Genomic DNA, 22056 nt, shown 5'->3' with positions numbered 1-22056 from the left:
GAGGAAATCCACACAGGCACTGGGAGATTGTGGAAACTCCACAGAGACAGTTGCCCAAGGCTGGAATCGAATCCAGGTACCTGGTGCTGTGATGTAGCAGTGCTAATCATTGAGCCACCATGTCAGCCTTCTATAGGGGTGATTGAGAGGGTGCAGAAGAGATTTAAAAGGATGTTGCTGGGACTTAAGTTTTAGGGAGAGACTAGTAGGCTAGAACTTTTTCCTTGGAGCATCGGAGGCTGAGGGGTGATGTTATAGAGGTTTATAAAATCATGAGGGACAAAGGGTGAATAGTCAAGGGCTTTTACCTCGGGCCAAAACTAGAGGGCGCAGATTTAATGCAAGAGGGGAAAGATTTAAGAAATCTGAGGGGTAACTTTTTCAGGCAGAAGCTGGTGCATATATGAAATAAGCTGCCAGGGGAAGTGGTGGAGGCACATACAGTTCCAACATTTATAAAGCATGTGGAAGAGGAAGGGTTTAGAGGGATATTGGCAAATGGGACTAAGTCAGATTAGGATGTCTGGTCAGCGTGGACAAGTTGGACCAAAGGGTCTGTTTCCATGCTGTACATCTCTCTGACTCTACCACAATTGCCTTCATTTGTGCTGGATATGTCTCCAACCAATGTAGACCTTTTGCATGATTCTCATTGATTTCGGTTTGCTCGAGCTTTTTGATGTTCTACCAGGTCAAATGCTGCTTTGATCTAAAGACTGGTCACTTGCTTCTATGGTGTTCAGCTGTTTTGTCTATGTTTAGACCAAGGCTATAATGAGTTCAGTGACCCCGGTGGTATCCAAAATGAGCAGCGTTGATTAGATGACTCCTTTGCAAGTGCACTTGATAGTACTCTTGACCTCTCTCATTTTGCAGATGGACGAGGGTAGACAAGCAAATAATTGGCTGGGTTGGATTTGTCCAGCCTTTTGTGTATAGTACATACCCAGACAATTTTTACCTTGTCTGTGTTGTAACAGAACAGGAATAGCTTGGCTAAGGGCATGGCTATTTCCATACTATAAATCTTTGGTAATATTGGCAGAGCATTGTCACTGTCCAACACCTTTTCAGTATCCAATATCTTGTCTTTTCTTGACATTATGTGGAATGAATGTGAAGCTGGGGACTTTGGGAGGAGGCCTAGATGGATCATCTCCTTGGCATTTCTGCTGAAGATGGATGCCAAACCAAGGGCAGATGTTTCGCAGTAATGAACTTGGCATCTCCCCTCATTGAGGATGGAGCCTACTCCATTTCAGTTGTTTAGTTGTCCACTATCATGATTTACTACAACTGCATATGATGTATAAAGGACTCTGAAAACCTTCCCCCATCCCCCATTCTCTCTAAGTTACAAACAAACAGATTGCATGTGCACTTTTTCGCAACAGACATACTACATGCATAATGGAACGTGAACATTTTAGTCTAACTGCATTGTAGCTCCATGTTTGTGCTTGCCCAACTCCTCTCCCAATCTATCCTTGACATCAATTGCATATTTTCCCATTTCTTCTCTGTATTTCCCTTTCTGTGGCTGTTTTGGAATCGACTGAGCTGGTTTGAGTTGGGCAAGTTTGTCGTAGTTAAAGCCTCATGATCTCCACAGCAACGAGCTCTCGTTTTAATGACATTTATACTTAAATCAATTTTATCTTTTTAAATACTTGTAGGCAACAATGGCAGACTCCGAGGGTGTAAGGATTGCGCCTGAAATGCCAGCAATGTTTGATGGGATGAAGCTGGCCGCAGTCGCTGCAGTGCTATACATCATTGTAAGATGTCTCAATCTGAAGAGTCCAACTGCTCCTCCAGAGCTGACTTTCCAGGATAACGCACTCTCACGATTCTTGCTGAAGTCATGCCCACTGCTGACCAAAGAGTAAGTAAACAAATTGCTTTCCAGCAGTTAGTGGATAGGAAAGAGATAAATGTATTACTGAGGATAGCAATGTGATGTGTAGTTATTAACTAAACAATGAATTTTATTCAAACTCAATTGTAACAATATGGAAAATAGTGCAAATGTAGGAATGATGAAACAAAAACAGAAAATGTGGTTGTTAGCAGGTTAGTTAACATCTTTTAGAAAGTGAAGAATGTTAATATTGCAGCAATTACTCTTCATCAGAACTGTTGTCTTTACCTGCTGAGTCTTTCCAACATTTTTGCTCAAACAAATAGTTTTTGCTTGGGTGTTGGAAGAATTGATAGAAGTGAATCATTTTCTTTTTGGTCAAGTTGACTGTTAAGCCGTTTTCATATTCATCTTGTAATTCAGATTCTAGGACTCCAGTTTGTGTCTAGTTCTCAACATTTGTGATATGGTATTGAATCAGTTTCCTGTTGATTGACAGCTGATATTTAATCTTGTATTATCTGCATTTTGAATTCAAAAGGTAGTGTACAAAGCCATTTTGAAGACTCTTAGGTGCATGTTTTTTCTCTTATACATCCAAAGTAAAGTTATTGGATTGAAACGTTAACTCTGTCTCTTCCCCCAGACCTGCTGAGTTTTTTCCAAACTTCTATTTTAACATTAACTTATCAATCGCTTCAATGGGTTCAATTTTTGTGGAAATTTTGCACATAGATGCTAAGTTGATTGGAAGTCATTTTCAATTATTGCACTCCACATTTTTTTCTAAAAATTATTTCTCTTGTACTGGTGCTGATGAGATCATTTCTGGAGTACTCTGAACAGTTTTGAACCCTTTATTTAAGGAAAGGTATCATTTCATTGGAGGCAATTATAAAGTCATATAATATGGAAATAGACCCTTCAGTCCAACAAGTCCGTACTAACTGTAATCCCAATCTAAACCAGTCCCACCTGCCTGCATTTGGATCAAACCTTTCTAATTCATGAACTTATCCAGATGTCTTTTAAATATTGGAACTGTATCCTCCTCCACCACTTCCTCTGGAAGTTCATCCCACACCCACAATACTTTTTATGTTTAAAACAAATGTCCCTCATCTCTTGTTTTTTAAAATCTTTCTCCTCATTACCATCACCTTAAGAATATGCCCTAGTCTTGAAATCCCCATTCCAGGGCAAAGACACCTGCCATTCACCTTATCTATACCCTTCATTTTATAAACATGCATAAGGTCACCCCTCAACCTCCTATGCTCAAGGGGAAAAAAGTCCCAGCCTATCCAGCTTCTCCTTATAACTTAAACACTGTTCCTGGCAACATCCTGGTAAGTACTTTCTGAACCCTCTTCAGCTTAATAATATCCTTCCTGTAACAGGAACTGCACACGGTATTCCAGAAGCGGTCTCACCAATGTCCTATACAACACAACACGATGCCCCAACTCCTGTGCTCAAAGGTTTGGGCAATGAAGGCAAGTGTGCTAAATGCCTTTAACCATCTTGTCTATGTAGAGTCATAGAGATGTGATGCTAACTTCAAAGAATTAGTTACCTGAACTCCTAGGTCTCTGCTCTGCAATACTACCCAAGGCCCTACTTTTCATTTGTTTGTTCTTACCAAAATGCGATACCTCACACTTATCCAAATTAAACTCCATCTGCGATTCCTCAGCCCATTGACCCAATTTATCAAGACCTCCTTTGTAATCTTCACTGTCTGCAATACCATCAATTTTGGTGCCATCTGCAAACTTACTAACTATGCCTTCTATGTTCTCATTTAAATCATTTATATAAATGACAAAAAGTGGACCCAGCACCAATCCCTGTGGAACACTGCAGGTAACAGGTCTCCAGTCCAATAAACAACCCTCCACCACCACTTTGTCTCCTCTCGTTAAGCCAATTTTGTAATAAATTTGCAAGCTCACCCTGCCAGAGACAGTTCACTGGTATGGAGGGATTGCTTTATGAACAAAGGCTAAATAGGTTGGAATGAAAGGGGTCAAGAGAGGAGAGGGAGTGGCTTTTTTGATAAGTGATAGCATTGCAGCTGTACTGAGGAAGGATATTCATCCAGGCAAGTTATTTGGGTGGAACTGAGAAATAGGAAAGGGATGGTCACCTTATTGGGATTGTATTATTGACCCCCCTAATAGTCAGTGGGAAACTGAGAAACAAATTTATAAGGAGATTTCAGTTCTCTGTAAGAATAATAGGATGGTTATGATAGGGGTTTTAACTTTCCAAACATCAACTGGGACTGCCATAGCGTGAAGGGTTTAGATGGAGAGGAATTTAAGTGTATGATTTAGTATGTGGATGTACCTACTAGAGAGAGTGCAAAACGTGACCTACTCTTGGGAAATAAAGCAGGGTAGGTGACTGAGATGCCGGTGGGGGAGCACTTTGGGGCCAGCGACCATAATTCTATTAGTTTTAAAATAGTGATGAAAAAGGAGAGACCAGATCTAAAAGTTGAAGCTCTAAATTGAAGGAAGGCTAATTTTGATGCTATTAGGCAAGAACTTTCAAAAGCTGTTTGGGGGCAGATGTTCACAGGTAAACGGACAGCTGGAAAATGGGAAGCCTTCAGAAATGAGATAATGAGAGTCCAGAGATAGTATATCCTTGTTAAGGTGAAAGGAAAGGTTGGTAGGTGTAGGGAATGCTGGATGACTAGAGAAATTGAGGTTTTGGTTAAGAAAAAGATGGAAGCATATGTCCGGTATAGGCAAGAGAGATTGAGAGAATCCTTAGAATATTAAGGCAGTAGGAGTATACTTAAGAGGGAAATCAGGAGGGTATAAAGGAGACATGAGATAGCTTTGGCAAATAGAGTTAAGGAGAATCCAAAGGGTTTTTATAAATACATTTAAGGACAAAAGGGTAACTAGTGAGAGAATAGGGTCCCCTCAAAGATCAGCAAGGCAGCCTTTGTGTGGACCCGCAGGAGATATTAAACAAGTATTTTGCATCAGCTGATGGTAAGGTTGGAGGGAGTATTGTTGAACAAAAAGACTTTGGAGTGTAGGTTCATAGTTCCTTGAAAGTAGAGTCGCAGGAGGATAAGATAGTGAAGAAGGCATTTGGTATGCTTTGCGTTATTGGTCAGAGTATTGACTAAAGGAGTTGGGAGGTCATGTTGCGGCTGTACAGAACGTTGATTAGGCCACTTTTGGAATATAGCTGCAATTTTGGTCTCCTTCCTATCAGAAGGATATTGTGAAACTTGAAAGGGTTCAGAAAAGATTTATAAGGGTGTTGCCAGCGTAGGAGAATTTGAGCAATAGGGAGAGGCTGAATAGGCTGTGTAAGTTTAACTATAAAATAGTTAACATGGTATATCTGGCATTTAAAAAGCACAGATTAATGTATTGTTAACTAGTTGATTTGAATTTTGAGTTGTTAATAGTTGAAATGTTAGTAGTTAGGCTGTGGCAGATGAGAACAGGAAGGGAGGGCATTAGTTTCTTGTGGTCTGGAGGAGCTTTTCTGACTCGTACCACTTAGATTGATAAAGATACAAAATCAGCTGTTGATATTGGACAAAGCCTCTTTTATTCAAAACTACCTTTTAATAGCTGTTTCTGGTGCCATCCTTTTTACTTAAACAAATTTGAACTTAGTAAATCAATTTGGATTTTGTTTCTTATGCATTTTCTTTGCTTTTTAAAGAAAATCTAAATAGAAAAATCCATTATATCCATTATATCCTTGACAAAAAAGCTGATGCAAATCTCTGGTTTTTGAAATCATTTTGACATACTTTTTTTTTGTTCTATATAAACTTTATTGAAATACAATGTTTTCTCCAAGCCTTTCAGCTGATCTGTTTTTAAAAATAAGAACAACTGTAATTTGACTAATGTAATGCTACTCTATGAAGTCATAACGCCAATGATTTATTCTTAATATTCAAACTGTTGTTGCAGTCCAGCCAGCATTTATTTGAAAGAAACTAAACAAATTCTGCTCTTTGGATCTATACAGCTCCACTTTTTGATTTCAATTAATGTGGATGATTATTGTGAGACTGACTGACTGAAACTTGTTGCCACTGGATAGAGGGGAGCCTTTTTTGATTTCTTAAAAAATAAAGCTTTTCTTTAAAATAATTGAAAGAAACCTGCTTGGATTAAAATTGAATATTTGAAAAATATAAACCATCTGGTTTAGATTTGTCCATAAATAGAGCTCCTGTATTGAATTCTTTCAACATAGTGCTGTTCACTACTGAGCCGATGTTGAGGATAATATGCTTAGGAAGGTTAACAGGTTTATTCATGCAGCTCTGTCTTTTGGTCAGGTTAAACTACTCTTGATATAAATGTTTCACAGATGATGGGCAGTGTCGTTTTTTTGGAAACTATGGAACAATGACTTTTTTTTTTGGGGGGGGGGGGGTGCGAAAATTCTCCACTTTCCCTAGCCTGTAGCTCAGTTACTTTTTCTCTTTGGAGTTGAACCATGGCATAGCACTGTGCATGGACTGAAATGATTTTAACATTCTTTGTGTATGTTTTTTGGTTATAGATTTTCTTGTGTTCAGCTAACAGAACCATCCTTTCCTCTGGATAAACAAAGAGCACTTCCAGTTAATTCAAACCTAGCACATGATAACCCCTCAATACATCCTCAAATTTCATCCACAATAATGCAGTTCCTCTGTGTTAAACATTCTATTTCTTTTTAAGAAATAGACTTAGTCAAAACAAGGCACATCTGTTCATTTGAAAGAAGCAGTCTATTGTCTTAAAATTCCAGACCTTGCATTACTATCAGACTCAACAAGTGACTTCCTTTCTAAATCCTTCAGTTCCATTTGTTTATAAGTTTAATGAGAACTATGTGGCTAAAAGTTTTGACCTTTCACACTATAATTGGGCATTTGTTTGCCATTGATGCAAGAAAAATCCTTTATCAAGTTCCCCAAATTCCTATTTTTTTGTATGAAGCAAATTGGAAATCTTATTCCTACATCAGTGCTCATGCAACTGACTCATATATATTCTATGTGTGTGTGTGTGTATTTATGTACATAAAATGTATATGTTACTTACAATTTTCTCTTTGCTGAGAGGGAAATTCCTGCAAGGTTTGTGAAGGTTTGTAGCTCAGGTTGAGGTTTAGGGTGTAGGTTTGCTCGCTAAGCTGTAGGTTTGATATCCAGACGTTTCATTACCTGGCTAGGTAACATCATCAGTGGCGACCTCCAGGTGAAGCGAAGCTGTTGTCTCCTGCTTTCTATTTATATGTTTGTCCTGGATGGGGTTCCTGGGGTTTGTGGTGATGTCATTTCCTGTTCGTTTTCCGAGGGGGTGATAGATGGTTTATAGATCTGTGTGTTTGTTTATGGCGTTGTGGTTGGAGTGCCAGGCCTCTAGGAATTCTCTGGCATGTCTTTGCTTAGACTGTCCCAGGATAGATGTGTTGTCCCAGTCGAAATGGTGGGTTTTTTTCTCCGTGTGTAGGGCTGCAAGGGATGTTCTTATATCCTGGTGGCTAACTTTCTACTTGTTTGTCCTACGTAGTGTTTGTGGCAGACTGCCACACCAGCTAGCCATAAAAAGACACTACCCTCTCTCCCTCGTAGCCCTACACACAGAGGAAAAAAAACCACCATTTCGACTGGGACAACACATCCATCCTGGGACAGTCTAAGCAAAGACATGCTAGAGAATTCCTAGAGGCCTGGCACTCCAATCACAACGCCATAAACAAACACACAGATCTATAAACCATCTATCACCCCCTCGGAAAATGAACAGGAAATGACATCACCACAAACCCCAGGAACCCCATCCAGGACAAACATATAAATAGAAAGCAGGAGACAACAGCTTCGCTTCACTTGGAGGTCGCCACTGATGATGTTACCTAACCAGGTAATGAAACGTCTGGATATCAAACCTACAGCTCAGCGAGCAAACTTACTCCCTAAAGGGAAATCCCTTTTCACCTCTCCAACCTGTGTAAATGATCCACCTTTACTCATTGCCTTTGTGAATCTTTGCACTCACACTTCAAGGCTGTACCAACTATATTTGAGTTTACAGTGACAGCATGTCACATGACTGTGTTCATAATTGGTGCACAAAATATGTAAAGAGAAGAAAGGCTATTTTTGAAGAAAAGACAATTTAGTGGTTTTGTATCCTTGCATACTAGTGAGGCATTGGGTGAAATTTTGACTTGAACAAAACTTCTTCAATTATACAGATTTTAAAAATTGAGGCCACTATTATTTTTGTAATGCTAATTTTATTTAATCATATAATGTGTGTGTCAATACCAATGTTAGCATTTATTGCACTTAACTACTTTCTCTAATTGCATAGGTAATGGTCAGCTGCCTCCTTGAACCAATGCGGTCTGTGTTTTTGGTTAATCTGTAATGTTGAACACAGCTGGAAAGTTATGCCATATGCCCATGAGGGGATATGCATTGCAAATGCTGAAGAAATAGGCAACTTCTAAAGGAAAAAAAGTGCGAGATTTGGCAGAGTCATTCAGTCTTTGACAACTACTTATTGCATTTCATTGTTCAGTACAAACTCCAGTCTGCTCTCTCCCCTTTGTGACTACCTCCAATTATGTGGGCTGTAGCTGTCCTTTATTTCATAAAATAAACTAAATTGAGTTATAGTATTCTTTTAGGGAAGGTAACTTGTATTTACCTGGTCTTCCCTACATGTGACTCAAGACTCTCAGTAATAAAGTTGACTCTTAATGACCTTCTGGGCATTTAAAGATGGGCAATAAATGCTGGGTTGGTGGGGAGGAGAGCCTAAAACGTGGAAGGACAGAATCTGGTTTTAAAATTATTGAACTCGATGCTGAGTCCTACTGGCTGCTGGATCCCCAAGTGAAAATAGAGGTGCTGTTCTTTGAGCTTCAGCTGAGGCTTGTTGACACACTTGCAGCAGGCCTACAACAGATATGATGATGTAGGAACACAGCGGTCTGTTGAAATGGTGGGTAACTGGAAGCTCAGGGTCATTTTTGTAGATAGAATGTAGCTATTCTGCAAAGGTGTCACCCAGTCTAGAGGAGACCCCACTGTGAACAGTGAGTGCAGTAAATGACGTTGAATGAAGTACAGGTAAATTGCTGCTTTGCCTAGAAGGTATTTGGGTAGTGAGGATAGAGTAGACGAATGGGCAGATGGTACGCGATCTGTGATTGTGTGGGAAGGTGCCAATGGGGTGTAGATTGGTGTTGGAAATAGAGGAGGAATGGATGATGGTATCGTCAAGGGAATGGTCCCTGCAGAATGCTAATGGAGGAGGGGAGGTGAATTGTTATGGACCACACCAAACCCCCTCAAAATATTTTCTGAAAGTAGCCCAGAACCTAACTTTTCTATATGTTTTAAGCAGATGAATATTTCCAGGAGCAATGCAGCTGGTCAAACTACTGTTTTCAAAAACACACACAAAAGAAAACCGAATTTAGAATAGCATAACTATATTTCAAAACCGAACCGACACAGTGACGCAACTTAACAAAGGGCAAAAAGGTAAAGTCAAACACAGGCTCTTAAAAGAGAGAGATGTCTCAGAGAGAGGATCAGCATGGGGCTGTTGCTTTGGGTCCCCAAAACTAGACAAAACCTGGAACTGGGAGAACTGGCCACTCCTCTATCATTGTACAAGTGTTTTTTTTTAAAAAAACGGAAAGCCTTTCCTTAGTGTTGACTTTGGCAGCATCTGTTAGCTATTATTAATGTAGCCAGTTCAGACATTTCGGCACTTCTGTCTTTACGACGCCTCTTAAAAAAATAACCCAAAGACCTAATAACCTTGTTAAAGGAGCAGCATTGTCACTGAATATAGCCATAGAGCTGTATAATTGGAATCAGACCCTTCAGTCCAACTCATCCATGCAGACCAGATATCTGAAATTAATCTAGTCCCATTTGGCCCATATCACTCTAAACCATGATTAGATTCCCTACTGTGTGGAAACAGGCCCTTCGGCCCAACCAGTCCACACCGACCCTCCGAAGAGTAACCCACCCAGACACATTTCCCTCCGACTAATGCACCTCACACTATGGGCAATTTATCATGGCCAATTCACCTGACCTGCACATCTTTGGACTGTGGGAGGAAACCCACACAGACACTGTGCAAACTTGACACAGACAGTTGCCCGAGGCTGGAATCGAACCTGGGACCCTGGTGCTGTGAAGCAGCAATGTGAACCACTGAGCCCATGGTGGTCTATGAATTGGTATAATTCATATACTAATTCAAATGCCTTTTAAATGTTGTAATTGTACCAGCCTCTTCCACTTCCTCTGGAAGTTCATTCCATACACTCATCACCCTCTGTGTTTTTTAAAAAAAATTGCTCCTTAGGTCCCTTTTAAATCTTTCCCCTCTCACCTTAATCTATGCCCTCTAGTTTTGGAATCCCCCACCCTAGGGGGAAAAAAAAAACTTTATTGACCCAATCCGTGCCCCACATGATTTTATAAACCTCTATAAGGTCACCCCACAGCCTCTGGCATTCCAGGGAAAATCCCGTAGCCTATTCAGCCTTTCCCTATAGCTCAAACCCTCCAACCCTGGCAATATCCTTGTAAATCTTTTTGAACTTTTTCCAACTTTCATAACATTCTTGCTATAGCAAGCAGACCAGAATTGGATGCTGTATTCCAAAAATGGCCTTACCAATGTCCTGGACAGCTGCAACATGACCTCCCAACTCCAGTACTCAATGCACTTACAAGCATACCAATGCTGCCTTCACTATCCTGTCCACCTGGGACTCCACTTTTGAGGAACTATGAACCTGCACTCCAAGGTTTCTTTGTTCTGCATCACACCCCAAGACCATTGCACTTAAGTGTACAAGTCCTACCCTGATTTGCCTTTCCTAAATACAGCACCTCAGATTTTTCTAAATTAAACTCCATCAGCCACTCCTCTGCCAATTGGCCCATCTGCTCAAGGTCCCATTGTAATCTAAAGTAGCCTTCTTCGCTGTCCGCTGCACCTCCAATTTTGGTGTCATCTGCAAACTTACTAACTACACTTCCTATGTTCACATTTGAATCATTTATATAAATGGCGAAAAGCAGTGGACCAAGCACCGATCTTTGTGGCGCACCACTGATTACAGGCCTCCATTCTGAAAAGCAACCTACACCAGCACCCTCTGTTTTCTGCCTTCAAGCCAGTTCTATATCCAAATGGCTAGATCTCCTGTATTCCATGTGATGTAATCTTGTACCATGTGGAACCTTGTCGAATGCCTTACTGAAGTCCATATCGATCACATCCACAGCTCTGCCCTCATCAATCCTCTTTGTTACTTCTTAAAATAACTCAATCAAGTTATTCAGCCACACTTTCCCATGCACAGAGTCATGTTGACTATCCCTAATCAGTCCCGGCCCTTCCTAAAAATGTAAATCTTGTCCCTCAGGATTCCCTCCAACAACTTGCCCACTGCTGATGTCAGGCTCACTGGTCTATAGTTCCCTGGCTTTTTCTTACCACTTTTCTTAAATAGTGCCACCACGTTAGTCGAACTGCAGTGTTCAGGCATCACACTTTGATTATGGATGATTCAAATATCTCAACAGCGGGCCCAGTAATCGCTTCCCCAGCTTCCCATAACATTCCAAGTACACCTGATCAGGTCCTGGGAATTTATCCACTTTTTGTGTTTTAACATGTCCAGCACCACCTGTGTAATATGCACATGTATCTTGTTGTGGCATCTTGATGAAGGTGAGGGAAATGGTGACTTACAAACTTTTGGATGTGCAAGCTGGTGGGGTAGTAAGTGAGTACAGGGGAACTCTATCGTTATTGTGCGAGGGAAGGAAAGGAGTAAGGCAGAAGTGCGGATGATGGGTCAGACATGGCTAAGGGTCCTATCCACTTTCGCATGCTTGCCTTCATTGCTCAAACCTTTGAGCATAGGAGTTAGGAAGTCATGTTGGAGTTGTCCAAGACATTGAGTGTCTTCTGGAGTACTGTGTCCAGTTATGGTTGCCCTGTTTACAGGAAGGATATAATTAAGCTGGAGAGGATTCACAAGTGATTTACCATGATGTTGCCAGGCACAGATAGTTTGAGTTATAAGGAGAAGCTGGATAGACTGGGACTTTGTTTTAATGCAGTGTTGGGAGGTTGAGGGGTGATCTTAGAGGTTTATAAAATCATGAGGGGTATTGATAGGTGTCTTTCCCTAAGGTGGGAGATTAAGACTAGGGGCCATATTTTTAAGATGACAAGACATTTTTTTCACACAATGGTTTGTATATGGGATGAATTTCCAAAAGAGGTGTTGGACCCAGGTACAGTTACAATATTTAAAAGGCACTTGGATATGTACATGAATAAGAATTGTTTGCAGGGATGTGGGCCCAGCACAGGGAGGTGGGACTAGTTTCATTTGAGATTATGGCCGTCATAGACTAGTTAGACTGAATGGTCTGTTTCCATGCTATATGACTCAGTAATTCTGTAACCATGGTTGACTGTCTGTTTGTAGAATTCTGTTATCATGATAGTGACTCAGCATCTCAACTGCTCTAATTTCAGCTCTGCTCCAGGGCAGAGTTCAATGTTGTAATGATTCATGTTTATGTGAGGGACTTTGGTTTTACATTTTTGAGGATCGTTGGCATTTTGGTAGAGAAATATGTAATGCAGGATTTTTCAGTATTGAATATGATCTATTTATAGATCTTAGTGAAAACATAAATGTTGCACATGCACAGCAGGAGAAATTGCCTTTATCTGGCCAGCATTGTCAATTTTTGTTTCCGATTTGTGGCACTCATAGCATGGATCTCTCTTTTGCTTTGTCACTCAATTTTAATTTTAAACTCTGCACCTATGAATTGAATTCCAAATTATGTTTTACTCAATTTTATATCTGATCTTTTTAATTTTAATACATTTGATGTAGAAGTAATCCATTTGGCCTGTTGTCTCTGGTGATGCAAGTTCTCTCACTGGTGTTATCTGTTCTGGGCTTTGTTGTCAATTAGATCATCATAGGTTTAATCCTGGGTGGGTTTTTTTAAACTTTGTGGATGCTTCAACTTTTAAATTTTATATTATGTATGTTTAAAGAAATGTGTGTTGTAGAGGCAGAGACAAAATTACTCAACAAAAAATAGACAATTGAAGATGCTGTTTAAGAAATTTCCCTTAAATTGAGATGGGAAACTGAAATATCTTATTAATGGTATGCTTACGCCAGGGTTTATTGCCCTTTGGATTATTAACTCAACAAAAGAAATCACTTGGCAACAAATACTTAGAGGTATTTATTGCATAGCAAGGTTTCTTAATCTGCAATTAGATGAATGATTTGTTGCTGTGATGGAATAGCTTGATAGTTATGCCAGCCACAGTGCAAACTTTTGCATAGCACCAAGCAATCTTCCACTGAGAGCAGGAACATTAGCTCAGCATTTCATCTGAAGTGTGGTACTTTAACAGTGCAGCACACTCAACATGGCACTGGTGTAACAGTCCTGTTTACGTGTTCATTCTCATTCTTTGGACTCTGACACAGGAGTTTTATCAATCTAACCCATACTTTATCAACTTGTTTTCACACCATAAGTACCTTTTTATATGGTTTCTTGTAATCTTACAAATGCTTATTCTGACAGATGAGCAATGTAAAAACTATACAGTATGAACTGTCACACTGTATTGAAATTAAATGTGTAAATTCAACACAATAGTTGAATTTACTATTTTATCCTTAAATCACTCCCAAGGAAGGTTTGAACATTGATACTGTTGTCACAGTCAATACTATAAAGTAAATGGGATACTATGTGATTTTGTATGCAAAATGTGAGAACCCTAGGCTCCAGCATTTTTCCAATGTTCTTCCCTTCCTCGGCCAAAGTACCTGACCTTCATTTAATCTATCCATCTCACAGAAGACTAACGTAAGGAACTTAATGTGGTAAATTGTAGCTGCAACTTCATGCTGTATCATTTTTTGAAAGCAATTGCTGTTCTGTTGAGTTTAGCTGTTTCACTCAACTTTCTTTAGGCTATTTCTAGAAATGACTCCAAGTCAAAGCAATTGTAAGATCTTGACTAAAAGCTCGGACAAAGAAATCAATTTTAGTAATGTTCTTTGAATGTGGAGGAGTTAGAGAGGGGATATCCAGAGAATAGAGCTGAAAAGTTGAAGTCATGCTTCTGATGGTGAAGCAAAGGCACTGCAGCATGAGCAAGAGACGAGAACTCTTGAAGTGTTGTAGGAATGGAGAAACTTAGAAATAAAGAGCAACAAGACCATGAAAGGATTAACCATACAGTTGACTGTTTTAGAAAGAATATATTGAGGCTACCATTGGCATGTAGTTAGCCTTTACTAAGTAAATATGGGCCATGTTGGCCTAACAGGAGAGGCTTTGGTGGATTGGATATGTTGGATGGATTCAACTTGCATATCTGGGCTCAGGAACTTCAATCCTCCACTCTCAAAAGAATTGTGATAATCTTTTACATTTTCTTTTTATTTTGAATGAAAATCTGTAACTACGGAGAGTTGTGAAGGAAATTTGAGTTGGGTTAGTTTGAAAGCTAGTGTAGCAGTTTGTTTCAGTGAAATACTTCAGAGAGATTCTTAAATTTTATCTTTAATTAGACTTGAAATTCAGAAGAATGATGAACATTCTGCAGTACAATAGCAGTAGTGGTGTTTAATACAACTGGACAGTCAGTAAAACATCTCAAATATTGTATGAAACCATTTATGGATGTGGTTCAGATGTTTTGAATGCTTGACCAGAAATCTTGTGTTTACTCTTGGCTGCAGAGTGTGACACTGCATTAATGACAAAGCAACCTGCCCAATGATGTCTCAGATTGGATTGTTATATAGCTGATTCAGCTTTGAATTTGCTGTACTATGGATTTGAGTATATAAATCTAGTTTAATATTTCAATCCCCCCAGTATCCTAGGCAATGTGTGTGTCTCAGCTGACATAGTTTAACTGGTAACTTATCTAATTTGCTGGTAGTGGAGCCTTGTCTTTTGCCTTTACTTCAAAAGGTTACTTTGGTTTTGCAGCAATTTTGATGTCCAGAGTACATGAAAGGCACTATCAGAATGCAAGTCTGTCTTTCAGAGGTGGTGCCCCTCACATTGATTTTTCTCTCTTGCAGCCAGCCACTATTTGCATGGGTGATGTTGATGGTTCAGTGAACCTTATGTACACAGTTACTTTGTTTGTATTACATTAGAGTTTATATAAATATTTGCTTTTAAAATGGTGGCTTAAGAGAGCCTCCTTGAAATGTTTAAATCATCAGTAAAATACTTTGAATAGCATACAAGGTCATAACTTATTACATCTACCATTTTGTTTTACCGGCTGCTCTGTATTTAGAGATGATAAGAATTTTTTTCTTTTCAAAAACAAGTATACCTCATGTATACATCTAATATACATTTAGATTAGTTAATTCAGCACAGGTGTGAGGTGGGATCTTCTTGAATATGTAGTTTAAATGAGTGTGCTACATTGTTTGCTTACACACTGATTCACCAGCAAAACTTTAATCTAGCATTTCATACACAGTTGATAATTTCAATTTGGATGCCAAATTAATAGATTATCTAAAATGTTGCTTTTCTTCACTGTCTGCATTTTTTTCAGATGTTAATAACATAAAATGCTGTGGAACCATTGTCTGTGTGAATGATGTAATGGTTTCACTGGGCAATGTTTGTGTGATGTTTATTTGTGTATAGCTGAAGCTACTGTGTAATGTGTGTAATTTTTGAGCTTCAGTATAGCCTGAATCAAAATGCAGTGTAGTCACTTGGGTTTATTGACTGTAAGATCCAGTGAAATAGGAACTGGGTTAGGACATTGGGAAGCATTCGACAAGGTTCCTTTTGCGAGACGGGTTAGCAAGTTTAGATCTCATGGAATACGGTGGGGACTAGCCATTTGGATACAGAACTGGCTCGAAGGTAGAAGACAGAGGGTGGTGGTGGAGGGTTGTTTTTCAGACTGGAGGCCTGTGACGAATGGTGTGCCACAAGTTTGGTGCTGGGTCCACTATTTTTCATCATTTATATAAATTATCCGAATATAAACATAGGTACAGGTAGTAAGTTTACAGATGACACCAAAATTGGAGGTGTAGTGGACAGCGAAGAAGGTTACCTCAGATTACAATAGGATCTTGATCAGATGGGCCAGTGGGCTGAGGAGTGGCAGGTGGAGTTTAATTTTGATAAATGCGAGGTGCTGCATTTTGGGAAAGCAAATCTTAGCAGCATTTATATACCTTTTAACGGTAAGGTTCGAGGGAGTGTTGCTGAACAAAGACCTCGGAGTGAGGTTCTTAGCTCCTTGAAAGTGGAGTCACAGGTTGATAGGATAGTGAAAAAGGTGTTTGGTATGCTTTCCTTTATTGGTCAGAGTATTGAGTACAGGAGTTGGGAGGTCATGTTGCAGCTGTACAGGACATTGGTTCAACCACTTTTTTGGAATGTTGCATACAGATCTGGTCTCCTTCCTATTGGAAGGATGTTGTGAAACTTGAGGTTGAATAGGCTCAGGCTGTTTTCCCTGGAGTGTCGAAGACTGAGGGGTGACCAAATAGAGGTTTATAAAATCATGAAGGGTATGGATAGGATAAATAGGCCCAGTCTTTTCCTTGGGGTGGGGGAGTTCAGAACGAGGACAGAGGTTTAAGGTGAGAGGGGAAGATATAAAAGAGAGACCTAAGGGGCAACTTTTTCCTGCAGAGGGTAGTGCCTATATGGAATGAGATGCCAGAGGAAGTGGTGGAGGCTAGTACAATTGCAACTTTAAAAGGCATCTAGATGGGTATATGAATAGGAAGAGTTAAGGGCTATGGGCCAAGTGCTGGCAGGTGGGACTAGATTAGGTTGGGATATCTGGTCGGCATGGTCGGGTTGGACCGAAGGGTCTGTTTCCTAGCTGTACATCTGACTCCATGTCAACTTGCTTGTCTATGGCCTTAACTCCACTTGCCTGTTTGCCAATAATCCTTGACTCCCTTCCAAATCAAAAATCTAACATATATTGTGCTCCAGAAACAATTTCAAAGTTTCTTTTTCTTACGTTAATCTGTATGTGTATTGCATTTATGTGAAGTCAGAATCCAGTCTACAATTTGAGCTCATAATCTGCATAATTTTATTTTGTGGTTATTAAGTGATGAGGACTGTCAGAAGTTTTATTCTTGAGGCAGGTAAACCAAGGCCGAATGTGCCCGTTTACTTTGGATAGATTTCTGAAGGGGGTGTTCTGTATTATCATCAACATTATTTACTCAACCATTGCCTTCAGGATCAGGCAAATTAATCATTTCATTAAAATGTAATTAGGCAATTTGTTTTTTTTAAATTTACTCAAGGGATTAGCTGGTCAGCATTTATTACATGTCCTTAGTTGTCCATGAGAGAGTGGTGGTGAGCTTTCTTCTTGAACTGCTGCAGTTCATGAACTGCTGTAGGTAGACTCTCAATGCCATTAGGGAGGGAATTCCAAGATATTGACCCAGCAACAGTGGAAGAACAGCAATATTTCTAAGAGAGGGTGGTGAGTGACTTTGAGAGGAACTTGCTGGTGTTCCTATGTATCTGCTGCCCTTGGGGTTATGAGTATGGAAGGTGTTGCTGAAGAACTTTTGGTGAATTGCAGCTGTGCACCTTGTCGATGCTGCTGATCATAAGGATTTTGGTAAAGAGAGTTTGTTTATGGATATGATGCTAGTCAATCCAGCTGCATTGTCCTGGAAGTTGTCATGCTGCTTGAATGTTGAAACAGCACTCATCCAGGTAGGTGGGGAGTATTCCATGCCTTGTAAATAGTAGACAAATTTTTACGTGTGAGGGGAGTTACTGTCTGCAGTACTCCTAGCCTCAGATGTGCCTGTGTTGTCACTGTATTCATGTGGCAAATCCAGTTGAGTTTCTGGCCAATGGTAACTGCCGGGATATTGACAGTTCCGGATTCAGCAATGGTAACACAATTGAATGTCAAGGATTTGCAATAGATTGTTTCTTATTGGAGATGGTCTTTGCCTGGCATTTGTTACTTGCCAGCTCAAGCCTGGATATTGTCCAGGCCTTGTTACATTTGAACATGAACTGCTTCAGTACCTGATGAGTTGCACACAGTGTTGGACATTGCAATCATGGGAGGAAGGTCAGTAATGAAGCATGCCCTGACCAACTCTATCAGTACTGCTGGTGGACATTGAAATCCCCCTGTGTCGAGTAAATTCTGCAACCTCCCACCCTCCGTGTTTCCTCCAATATGGAGGAGTATTGATGCATCATCTGAGGGAGGACAGTGCTTGGTAATCATTAGGATGTTCCCCGTATTTAACCTGATGCCATGGGACTTAATGGAGTCTGGAGTCACTGTTGAGGACTCCCAGTGCAATTTCATCCTGACTGCCTGCTACTTCTGTTGGGTCTGTCCTGCAGGTGGGACAGGACATATCCAGGGATTGAGAGTGTAGCCTGAGACATTTTCTTTAAGATCTAATTCTGTGAGTATAAGTGTCAGGCTTTTGCTTCACTAGATTGAGAGACAACTCTCCCAGTTTTGACACTAACCCTAGATGTTAGTAAGGAGGACTTTGCAATAGAGCAGAGCAGATGAGGATTTTTTTTCTGTTAATGGGCAGTGGTTCCATGGTCATCATTAGATTTTTTAATTCCAGATATTTTATTGAATTCTGATTCCATTGCCATGGTGGTATTCAAATCTGAGTCCCCAGAACATTGATTGAGTTTCTGGATTGATAGTCCAGCAAAAGTACCACCAGGCCATCACCTCCCCTGCAGGCAAAATGGCTATGAAGAACTTAACTTGCTGTAGTGGTGCCCAAAGTAACACAGAACATATGTAAAACTTTAGTCTTCCTGACAAACACAAATTGTGTAAATGCCAGTCTTTAAAACATTTCAATTGATATTAAGCCAAATAGCCTCCTGTGTCATAAATAACGCCACAACCTAAAATTGTGTTTTGAGGACTACATTTGCATAAAAATACAGTGGTTGAGGAAAAAAAGTTAAATTTGGTAGTGGGTCAGCCTATATTAGCCAAGTCATGAAGATAATTATGCATGCAAATGTTGGTTTCCAAATGCCCCATGGGATACTGTCTGGTATTGGCGAAATGTAGTGAAAAGCTACTGCAATGTCTTCATGAAGAGAGAATTCCTCCTAATCAGGTCTGTAATTGTGTCAGAAATGTGTGTGCTATGATAACAAGATTAGTTCCTGTTGGGAAATCTGGCTTCCCAAGTTTTGGACCAGATGAAAAGTGAAATAAGAAGGTTTAACTGAATCTGCCAAAGAGGGGAACATTTTCTTTTTCGTGATGGCTTTCGTAATTAGTGATGGATTTTGTTTTGTGTAATTTGCAAAAAAGGCAGAGATAATTAGGTGTTTTAAACTGCTTTCCCAGACTTATTATGGTTGCAAAAAAATATATTCGAGATGAATTCATATTATTGTACCTTAAATACGTGAGCAATAACTGACAATTGAAAATGCAATCATAGCTCAGAGTCTGCGTTGAACAAACCTGGGTGAATAATGCAAGTGATTTGGCATAAACTCCTAAGTTTTATTTTTTGGTACTATAAACTGTTTATAAAATTCCATATATATTCTTGCAATGTATCGTTCATTCACCATTTCAAATAGTGCTAGTTAGTAATGGTTGACTTGTATTTCTACAAATGCAGAGAGCAAAATGCTGTATAAATAATCCGCGATTAAGTGGACCAAATCTGTAACTGTGGATTTCACTAAAACCCAAGAGTGGATTTGTCTCATTATCACCTGTGATTTTAATTTTAATGTCAGTCTCCCCTCAAATATGAGCTTAATCATGACCAATAATACATTCTCATTTTCTAGCAGCGTCTGGATATTTTGTAATCGCCCTGTTTAGAGGTGAGATTTGCACACTGGTGTGCTTTAATTTTTAAATATTAACACCGGTGTTCTCCATAATTCAAGTAATGGAGGAGCCAATTTTCATTCTTAAAATCCTGAGAAATATAATGGGCAGAATCTTGCTAGCTGCTGAACAACTTGGGCATTGATGAAAAAGTTGGATAAATTGCATGAGATCTGATGTCTGGAGGTTCCTGACATCCAGGAACAAAATACAAAGTCAAGTATTGAATGGCAAGATGAGATTTCCACTATGTGTAGCGAAGGGCCTTTTTGCATGCATTCATGTCATAAATGTTAGATTGTTTCACCTCATTGGTGCACAGTTTTTTATTCTCCTCATCCACAGGTAGAAATTGGATGGCAACAATTTCCAACATGAAAGTCAACGGTAATTTGGCAACATCTGCTTGCTCCTCCAGAGCTTTATCTTGAACATCACCATCCTGTTCCGTGGACAGTAACAACATCCATCCCCTGCCAGCAATCTGGACAGGATAGCTACTGCACAGGGTAGCTATCATTTGCCCTAGATGTGTCAAAGATGGCACTAATGCCATCTGGGAGATGCCACCTATGGGGAATGGGCGAATACAGCAAATGGGGGCATCATAGAGGTGTGGTGCATAGGCAATGAGGTGAGAATGGGAAGATTATTTGAGAAAACACGTTAACGTCTGGGAAGAAAATTCAGTGAAACTCTCTAAAATTGACACAGCTGATTTCTGGTAAAGTTCAGCCTGATGTTCTCCTAAAGGTGCCTATTCTTTCCATTCTAAGACCATGCGAAATATGCAGGTCCTCAATTTTTTGTGACATACTGCAAACTTAACTTTCTAAGTTTGTGAATGTAAAGGTCCAATTATGCTGCAATTTAACCTGATGCCTTGTAAAATCTGAAACCTTGTTTTCCTGTTCACCCTCTGCCCTGATTATGTTCATTTTTGGAAAAGGGGAGACAGGTCACTGAGCTTTGTGATCTTTGAGTACTGTTAACAGGGTCCCACATGGCTGGCTGAATTTTTAATATCCTTTGTCATTAACTTTATGTGCTGATTGTGTATTTTACCATGAACCAGAGTGTTTCCTGTTTAAGCTCAAAATCATGTTTGTGATTGAAGAGCTTTCCCTTTTTTTCTTTAAATCTCATACTATTTGACAAATGACATTTTAATGCTGCTCTTAGTGACTTAACCCTTGACAGCATAAATTGTGTAATTATTATAGTAATTTACTAACCAATTTTTAATTTGTGCTGTGTTGTTTCTGTTGCAATTGGCCATGAATTACTGGTGACTTAATTATTTTCTGTCATTGGAAATGATGCATTCTGATGAAGCATTTGATATAACTGGGGGAAAAAAAAATCACCTTTTTAAGAATAGAAAATAATGCAATACACCGCATTCAAAGCTCAGTCTCAACCTACAAAGTATTCCATCTTTTTAAGGTGCTGACCAAATATATCTAGCATTTTCGATTTTGCTTAGTTGACCACATTAATTAAACAAATATAACTATCATAATAGACGATTGCACTACAGCAAGTTTATATTAGATTACTTACAGTGTGGAAACAGGCCCTTCGGTCCAACAAGTCCACACCGACCCGCCGAAGCGTAACCCACCCATTCCCCTACATTTACCTCTTCACCTAACACTACGGGCAATTTAGCATGGCCAATTCACCTAACCTGCACATCTTTGGACTGTGGGAGGAAACCGGAGCACCCGGAGGAAACCCACTCAGACACGGGGAGAATGTGCAGACTCCACACAGTCAGTCGCCTGAGGTGGGAATTGAACCCAGGTCTCTGGCGCTGTGAGGCAGCAATGCTAACCACTGTGCCACCGTACCGCCCACTAAGTTCTAGTCGCCCTGGAGAGGGTTCAGAAGAGAATTACCAGGATGTTGCTGGGAATGGAGGGTTTGAGTGAAAAGAAGAGGCTGGGTCGACTGGGACATTTTTCACTGGAGATCTATAAAATCCTAAGGGGTGTAGATAATGTGAATGGCAGGTGTCTTTTCCCGAGGATTGGGGTTTTCAAGATTAAGGGGCATATTTTTAAGGAGAGAGAAGGAGAATTTAAAAAAGACATGAGGGGCAATGTTTTTTTCATGTGTGGATGAGCTTCCTGAGGAAGTGGTAGATTTGGGTCCAGTTACAATGTTTATAAATATGAAACGTTGGGAGGGGTATGG

At 39.8% G+C, this 22056-nt stretch overlaps 1 protein-coding gene across 5 annotated transcripts in view; it reads left to right on the top strand.

The window, feature by feature from the left end:
• The window catches only part of LOC140469008 (monoacylglycerol lipase ABHD2-like), a 93238-nt gene that overhangs the window by 17777 nt on the left and 53405 nt on the right, over positions 1–22056 (top strand). For all 5 annotated transcript variants that reach the window (XM_072565180.1, XM_072565181.1, XM_072565179.1 and 2 more), the window contains one exon: positions 1677–1885. In XM_072565180.1, the coding sequence (XP_072421281.1) occupies positions 1683–1885 (203 nt within the window). In that variant the 5' untranslated portion in view covers positions 1677–1682. The remainder of the gene's footprint in view (positions 1–1676; positions 1886–22056) is intronic.

This window comes from Chiloscyllium punctatum, chromosome 48, assembly GCF_047496795.1.
Source record: "Chiloscyllium punctatum isolate Juve2018m chromosome 48, sChiPun1.3, whole genome shotgun sequence".
Lineage (NCBI taxonomy): Eukaryota > Metazoa > Chordata > Chondrichthyes > Orectolobiformes > Hemiscylliidae > Chiloscyllium > Chiloscyllium punctatum.
The sequence above is the reverse complement of the archived record's forward strand: the minus strand, read 5'-3'. Positions and strand labels throughout refer to the sequence as shown.